This window comes from Vombatus ursinus, unplaced genomic scaffold (assembly GCF_900497805.2).
Source record: "Vombatus ursinus unplaced genomic scaffold, bare-nosed wombat genome assembly UNPS02009835.1, whole genome shotgun sequence".
Taxonomy (NCBI): domain Eukaryota; kingdom Metazoa; phylum Chordata; class Mammalia; order Diprotodontia; family Vombatidae; genus Vombatus; species Vombatus ursinus.
The window spans coordinates 8,481,426-8,490,554 of NW_020949613.1; the positions used below are offsets into that span (position 1 = coordinate 8,481,426).

The following is a 9,129-nucleotide window of genomic DNA, read 5'->3' on the forward strand; positions in this document are numbered from 1 at the left end:
TGGAAGTAAATATTGAAAACAAAAAAATAAATAAAAATTACCATAAAAAATAGACCTGGGAAGGGGCAGCTGGTTGGCACAGTGGATAGAGCACTGGCCCTGAAGTCAGGAGGACCTGAGTTCAAATTTGACCTCAGACTGAACATGACAGTTACTAGCTGTGTGACCTGGGCAAGTCACTTAACCGCAATTACCTAAAAAAAATGGATCTGGGAGGAGAAGACCCTCAGAGTTTCTGGTGAAAATAGAAACAATTGCTATTTACATTCATGCTTAGCCAATCTGTTCCCAAACAATGACAAAGTAGGACTTGTCTTGAGACCTACAATTGAACAATCAAAGAGAGCCAGAGTAATGTGGGGTTAAGGCTGGTCTTTAAGAGAGAAAAATAGAGTTTCAGATATTAAAATTTACATTTGCTTTGAGTAGAGAGAGAGACAGAGACAGAGAGACAGAGAGAGAGAGAAAGGCAGAAATAAAGGAAGGAAGGCAGAAAGAAAAAAAGAAAGAAAGAAAGAAAGGAAGGAAGAAAGAAAGAAAGAAAAAAAGAAAGAAAGAAAAAAGAAAGAAAGGAAGGAAAGAAGGAAGGAAGGCAGAAAAAAGAAAGAAAGAAAGAAAAAAAGAAAGAAAGAAAGAAAGAAAGAAAGAAAGAACAAGAAGAGAGAAAATGAAAGTGCTGTGCAAATTCACTAGTCTCAATGGCCCAAAATGCACTGTGGACCTTGGCCTTTTCAGACTAAGGTCTTTAACAGGTCTCAACTTGACTGAGGCCTTTTACATCCCTATCTCTTGGACAATGCCTTGAACGTAGTAGACACTAACTAAATGTTTGTTTGTTTGTTTAATTTAATTCAATTGTATTGCTTTGTGCCTTGAAAGCAATGAGGTTTCTGTTACTAACTCAGCATCTAGGAATTCCATAGGGGTTTTGAAGGGCATCTATTATTAATATCGATAAATTTACTGTAAAATTCAACTCTTGCTTCTGATTTAACATTGCTACAGAAAATATATTACTCGATATGACATTTATCTCTTCCTATTTCCAATCTAGTAACTCCTAATTCCCAAAAAATCCCCATTACTGATCACATTTAGTTTTCACTCTGCCAAAAAATGGCAGAATGTAAAAAAACTTTGGAATGTATCTTTGGAACATAATCCTTATGCTACAAACTCCCCAAAAGTTTTGAAAATGTTCAATTAGACATTTGGCTGCCCCTTAACCACCATTTAACATATGCCACTTCACCTAAAATATAACCCTTACATTTTGTGTGTAATTCTTGCACACCCAAACCCAGCCATACTTTTGTTCTCTCCTAAATCCCTTCACTGTTGCACTGCTGTTCTCAATACTTAAACTCCTAGATATCAAAGTGAAGTCCTATTTGCCACTCTAGCCAAGCATTGTCTTAGAACACCTAACAATAATTCTTGCCTTACAACAGAAGTATATTTTCTATTTCCAGCCTGCCTGGATTGTAATTTTCTTGAGGACAGGGACTATGTCATTTCTCATATTACACCTTTTAACTCATCGTCTTTCAGAATTCCATTTGTTCCAAGATCCTGAACTATGAAATTTCACATTCCAATAAGGGGTAGAGTAATGTAGCAGAAATAATATTAGATTTGTAGTCAGATGATCCAGATTAATATCCTGAATCTATTGCTTTTTTCTTGTGCTGCCTTGGGAACTTCACTTGGTCTCAGTTTTCCCATAAAAAAATTAAGTAGTTGAATCAGATGATGTCCACCTTTCCCCTTCCTATTCTAAAGATACAATTCTTTGATCCACGACCTCTGATTGTTTGCTTATTCCCACTAATTTACAGTAAACATACTCTTCACCTTTATTTTTTCTTCAATCCTTTTACCAATACTTCTAATATAGAGTAATCAATTTGTTACTACATTCTTCATAGCCATCTACTGAAACATTTTATTCTCCCCTGAGGCCCCCAATCCTTCACTTCCTAATATATAAAGCATATGACTTCACTAAGAAGATTGAGGCTATCCAAAGTGTGCTCCCCCAACTCTCCTCAGCTACCTCTCCATCTCTCTCTTTCTCTTTTGCACCAGTCAATATTCAGCTTGTCCTTGCCTCCATTTCTTCACCAATAATTTTTTTTTGCTGTTTACATGTCTCTGTTCTTTCTGTACTCCAACAAAATATGACTAATCTTAAAAAATATCCTATGTTTTCCTAGCCTGTGCCTTTGCTTATGCTGTTCCTTGTCCTTTGAACAGTTTCCCTTCATTGCCTCTCTTTCTTTTTTGGATACTGATGCATTCATAGGACTACAGCTTTAATGCTAGAAAGGGACTTAGCATCTACTCCAACTCTGTGTTTTATAAATAAGAAAACTGAATCCCAAGAAGACTAAATGGCTTGCCCAAGATCATATAGTTAGTAAATATGATAGTAAGGATTAAAGCAACCTTTCCAATTCACTATACAGATTCAAATGTCCCCTCATCAAAATATTCCCTTATATTTCCTATTACTAATAACTTTTCACCTCGTATTTCATGTGGAACTTTGTTCTGTATTGTAATACACTTTTTAAAAATTTCTAATATACTTTAATGTAAGCCATGCTATATTTATATACATATGGATAGGTATGTGATATCTTTCTTTCTCTTACTGGTCCATAAGCTCAGTGAAGATAGGACTGGTAACTTATTAAAGTTTCATGTCTCTTCCAGAACTTACTACAATATGCTACCATCATTAAGTCTTTGTTGTGGTTGCTAGATTGAAACTTTTTATTCATATTTTCCACTTTAAAGAATACCTGAATCTTTATATATCCAGTGTCTAGCAGCCTTAATCAATGTTTGGTAATTTGAAATATAGCTCCTCCTTGTCTATTTTATTTTTTTCTTATCAATATAATTATCTGGTCCTTTATAAATGCACATCATCCCTACCTCCAAAGCCCAGTCACTGTCACTGCTCTCTGCCACACAGTTATATAAGTGTCAAACTTGTCTCCTACCTTCATATCTAGCATTCATTCCATTACACCATATTGTGAAGGAATTTGTTGTCCCTATAGATATCATCATTTTTACCATTCATTTCACTTCCCAAACTCCCATCTTCAACAAAATTCAATGACCACGTGGTATGCTTTAAATGTCACACACTTGCAAGGTACTATTAAAACTAAGACTAAAATAATGTAGTTTTTGTCACCAAGAAGCTTATTTCTAATGAAGTCATACAATACATACATGAATAAGTAAATACAAAGAATTAGAAAGTAATTTCAGGAAGGAGATAACATTAACAACTGGGATATCAGGAAAAGCCTCATCAAGGAGGTGGCACCAGAGTGTGTCATGTAGGAAGCCAGGGATTCTAAGAGGTAAAGGTGAAAAGGAAGTGCATTCTAGATATGAGTAATTATCTGTGCTAAGGCATCATATTGTTATTTATGTCCATGCATATAAGGATCTACAATTTTGTTTGTATAGGACTTCTTTGATCAATTTATGGTCTCAGAGAATTCTGTGAGACTTCATGAAGATAAGAGACTTATCTTTCATGACACAAATGGTAAGTGTCTAATGTGGAACTTGAACACAGGTCTGCTTAATTCCAAGTCCAATTCTCTATCAGCCAAGCCTTTGTACACTTCTAACATTGTCATGTCTCTTTCTGTTCCTGTTGGAATTCCCCACTGAGACAAGTAGACAGTCAGAACACTCCACTAGCACCCTTGTGATATTGGGAAAGTATAAAGAAGACTCCAGTATATTGAGTGGACCCATTATGGTAAAATTTTGGAAGGCCATGGATAAAAGTTGCATAGTATAGACAGGTATGGATGGTTTGTTTTTAACAACATTGTATGGAAATTATATATTAATGAGATTACAGATTCTTTGGAGTCTTTGAATATATTCCAATCTTTACAACTAGACAGCAAACACCTTGAGGGAAAGAACTATATTATACTTCTTTCTATCTTCAGCACCCTGGCAAGGTGCTGCTTTGCTCATAGAAGTTGTAAATAACATCTGGTGCTTATAACAAACACAATTCATTTCAACTCCTTTCACAAACATTGACTAACGTGCTGAATCTGGAGATTCAAAGACCAAAGCAAAATAGGCCCTGCTTTGAAGAAGTTTATATTCTATTGAAATGTATACTCATACAAACTAGAAAAAAAATCCACTTTGCCCTTGACTTTGAAGAATAGGTCCAACAATATATTTGCACTATTATAAATAGATACATACACACTTACATAATCCATATATACATATATAACATATGCATGTGCACAAGCATGCAAATGTATATATACATATATTCAATATAATCATAAAACTTTAAGTATCAATACCTTTAAGATACATTTTTGCTCACTCTGCTTCATAGATATTTTGGGGGGAAATTGTGTGGTGGGGGATAGGAGCTAAGGAATGAACCCAATTAACATATCTACAAAATTAATTCATTATTTGCACTGAGCAAATTGTTGGCATACTATTATCTCTGATAACATTTGAATAACTACATCTTCTCCACCATGTGCTGGCCAATGAAGCTTGTCATTTTGACTAAGCCTTCTTCTTGTAGATTTGATACTACCAACTAAAATAGACACATAAGAATAAACCAATTTTGACAACTGAAACATTCCTTGAGTGTCTACTTCTAAGACTTTTCCTTGTATACTACCATCACCACCATCACCAATTTTGATAATAGTTATCTGCCTTTGTTTTCGGCAATAATCTTTTAAATGATCATGAGCCTCTCATCTGTGCCTCTCTAATCCATCTTACACAACACAGATTAATCTTTCTAATATGCCAATCTGATCTGTTGAATATTTCAATGGCTACTCCTTGCCAATGAAATGAAGTCCTGACTCCAATTTCTGTTATTCAAAGCTCCTTGCAACATGTCTGCAATTTACCTTTTCAGTTTTAACTCATATTCAGCAAACTTACCCACTGGCCACCTGTTATAGTTAAGTCTTTTTTCATCTTTGTATGTCTGCTATGAAGTTTCTTATGTCTAGAATGATATGTCCTCACATACATCCTTGCCAATTAAAATCATATACATCCTTCAAGATCCAGCTCTCAGGTAAGAGCTAGCTATTTTATTTCAATGTTCTTATAGCAATTTGTACTCCTTACATTTCTTTTCTTTTATCCTTTTTTTTTTTTTTTTGGCCAGACTTGTGATTTCACAAGTATATGAAACTGCAGATAAGGAAACTGAAGAATCTTAACAAGGAAACTCAGCATTCTAGTAGGGCCAACTAGAGCAATGCTGTATTATCATTTTTCTATCCTTTCAAAATTATCTTCTAAAATAATGTAAAAATAATCCACATACAGCAACAACAAAAAATGTTTAAGTCAAATGAGAATACTGTAAGCCATCATTTCTCTAAAGAAAATAAATAACAAAACATTAAAAATTACTTTTAAAAATAAAATATATAAAATAGGTTCTTGATATTGGCTAAATTTGTGGAATGTTTGGGTCCCTCCAAGAGTTTCCTGAGAATTCTTTCTGGTATCAATATCCCACAAGTAATGTAAGGAAAAACAATCATAGCAATTTTAACTCCATGGACTATCTTAACACTAATAAATAAGAACAGTCATCATTTGCCAATAGATTGCCATAATGCAATTATAAACTATATTATACAATTAACTGAGTATTTTAGGTGGTTTCTATTACAAACTTTTAGCAACCATTCCACCCCTTACCCCACCTAACACCTGCATCCGAGAAAAGCATTTTGAGAAACAGATCTTCTGTATCATTTTTATTGCTCTCACTGTTACACGTCTGCCAGCAAGACACTGAAATAAACACTGAAGCTTACTTTCCTGCTCATTGAAAATCTTTGTGTTTTGTTTTGTTTCGTTTTTACAGTCAGAATGTAGAATTATTTTGCCTATACCACTTTTACTAGCAACTTTGTCACATCCATGAATTAAGACGCTTCTATAGAAAACTGAAATCATTTCCAAAAAGTTTGACAGATGGTTTTGTACAGGGAAATTTGAGGTATATAAGTGTGAAGTCTATATTAACATTTCCTACAGATTCCAAAGATAGTTCACCGCAGTCCTTTTTAAATAGTCATCTATATTTGTCGCTAAGTAAACTCAGAGCATACCACAATGTCATTCATTCATTTTACATAAATAAGTATATATGTATATACACGTGTCATGTACCTTGACCAAAAGTTGAGAAACCCAGAAGAAATCTTACTCTCTACCCATTTCCTCTACAATATGAATTTGAATTGGGCCTCACTCTTTTGTTTCTTCCTTTTGGTAATTTTTCCCAATGCTTTTTCCCCCCTCACTCCTTTGGAGAACCAGTGGATGCCTCCCCCTGCTGGGAGAAGATTAAATTACATGGGAAAATAGGATGTGTCCCCAGCAAACTGAAGATTCCTAATAAAGTATACTAAGTATTTTGATTGTCTTACCAGGCACAGTAGAACTATCAGCTGTCTTTAGTGTTTCTCTTATAAACTGTCAAACTCAATTGATTTTTCAAACTGATTATTAATCATAAAGCCCATTGTCCCAAAGAGAATTCTTAATTAGTAGATCAGATTAAAACTGAGTTTATAAATCAAAGAAAACAATTACAACAAATGGACAGGATACAGACAGCTAAGGTGATTCTATATTTCAAAATGTACTCCATTTAAGGAATATGATTATGAGTTTTTCATTACTTCATTTGTTAACTGTCTTTAAAAAACTACATTTCTTTAGTGGTACTTTCTCATATTTTTTATGCTTTTTTCTTATTTATTCCTGCTTTTTTTTAATAGGAGAGGAAAAGAGGACAAAAATAACTGTCTTTTCAACTTTCATTTATTTAACATTTCATTCAAAAATCAAGATTGTGGAAACCATTCCCTCTTCCAAATTCTTCTCACAGATTAAGTTGTTCAGTCAATTAAATTACTTAAATTGGGCATACTGTTAAAAATGTCTTTAGTAATTTCTTATATAGAAAAAGTGTAAAGAAAGGAAATTTTTTTTAACTTTTGAAAGTACAAGCACTAATCAAACTTTCATCTATATATTATAATGTAAAATAAGTGCATTGAAAACCAGGATTAATTGTGTATGAAATAGTGGAATGCACATTTTTTTTCTATATAAACTATCCATACAAACAAAATAACTGCAGTTTCATGTTTCATAAAAACAACACTTTTTCATTTATTTTAATGAACACTAGCCCGCAGCAGCCCAAGCTACATAACTGCGTTCTGGCTAATTTGATAATAAGGAAATTAATAATTGATGAACACCCCCTCTCTCCATTGTAGTTGCTTTAAAATATATAGATCACTACTAGTCCTAATTGTTGCGTTGTTTTTTTTTTTAAGTTGTAGTTGAAGAGCATTATTTGAACCTAAATTTATCCATTTCTTTAATCTTAACAACATACAAGAGCCTTCCGTGAGGAAGGCTCCTCATGTATCCCTAGGAATGTAATGTCTTTTACGTTACAGGTTCACAAAAGAAAATGCATACTTTGTAAAACAGTTGTTCAACTGGCGAAACTGTGTCTGGGTACATCTTGCCCAGCGCCTAATCATCACCCTTGAAATAGATTTACCAGCATCCCATCTTATGCTTCCTGACATGTAAATACATATACACGGGTGGTCTCATCTGGCTTACTTGGTAACATGACTTAGATCAGCTATGGTAAAGACTGTCTGATTGGCTTAAAGGGCATCAGATCCCTTCCAAAATGCTGCGGAAATGTGGTCGGTGGCAACGAGGTTCGTTAAGGATCAGGAGTGGAATCCTACCGGGAACATAAATGACTTCCCAACTGATCATCCATCTATCTCCCTCACTCCCCAAGTGCCTTGATTTCTGCAGACCGCCTTTCCACTTTCGGCTTTTCCCCCTGGCAATCCTTGAACCCTTATCAGAATCCTCCTTACCCATTATCCTGACAGGTCACAATCTTGGTAGCTTTCTCTCATGGGTTGAGTCCCAATTTAAAATGTAAACGCAGTGGAAGAAGAAAAGGGCGGGGAAACATCTGCATGCTCCCAAGCCCAGACTCTTATCTGCCTAGGATGTTAGGCAAACCAGTGCCTGGGTGGCCGGGAGATAGGTCTCCTTCCCCAACTTCACTTCCCTAACACCACAGCAGCCAGGCACGAGCCAGTCAGCCAGTCGATGCCTGCCCATCAAACGCCAGACCGGAGTCTTACCTACCTTCGGCCAGGAGGCGCGTTGCATGCACGAAGGATGGATCCAAGCTATCTTTCTCTGCCATCAGCTCAGGCAGATATTTCTCCTGTTCCATAGCGGGCACTCCGGCGCGGCGGTCAGCGCGCAAAAGCTAGAAAGGCGCTGCTCAAATGGCAGTGGCGCCTGACACCTCTCCCCTCCTCCTTCTCCCCTTCCTCCTCCTCCCAGTCCTCCCGCTCAGCCGCCTCCTCCTCCACGGCCGCCGCCGCCGCCGCTACTGCCACTATTGCCACCTCCTAGCCTTTGGCGCGGAGCTAGTCGCGGGGGCTCTCACTGGCCCATGCAGCTGTCGGGCAGGCTGTGCACTACCTTCTCCCGCCGCCGCCGCCGCTGCCCCGCGCAGACACAGACCCCTCCAGCTCTCCCTTCGTTCTCTTTCTGAGCTCAGTCTAATTGCAGCGGCCTTAACTAGAGAGGCGGGAGGAAGGGGTCCCCCCACCCCACCTCTTCGGACTGCTCATTGGCCACCGCGCCCAGGGAGGCGGAGAACCTAAAGAAGGTTCTGGTGCCGCGATTGGGTTGATAGCTTAGTCTGACCGCCTGACGGGCAGACCAGAGCGGCGGCTGGCGGGGGAGGGAGTCCAGCAGTGCAGAGCAAAAGCAGCCTTCTTGCGACCACGACATGCCCTGTCTGCCTAGTGAGCCTGACGATTTCTATTAGGAGAGCTCTGGGTATCTTCCACCTTGACCGCTGTGGACAGAGAGAAGGATTCTGGACCTACCCAGATAAGATGCTGGGACCAGAAGCTGGAGAGAAGGGAAAAAAAATTAGTGATGAAAAGTAGATAAGGTCTGGATGGAGAAGGCACTATGGCTATAGAAAGT

The 9,129-nt window shown here is 37.3% G+C and overlaps 1 protein-coding gene across 1 annotated transcript in view; it reads right to left on the minus strand.

Annotated features, from left to right (window-relative positions):
• KHDRBS2 (KH RNA binding domain containing, signal transduction associated 2) overlaps positions 1-8,359 on the minus strand; it is a 762,937-nt gene extending 754,578 nt beyond the window's left edge. The window contains exon 1 of the mRNA XM_027852957.1: positions 8,269-8,359. Coding sequence (XP_027708758.1) covers positions 8,269-8,359 — 91 coding nt within the window. The remainder of the gene's footprint in view (positions 1-8,268) is intronic.
• Positions 8,360-9,129: the final 770 nt, after the last annotated feature.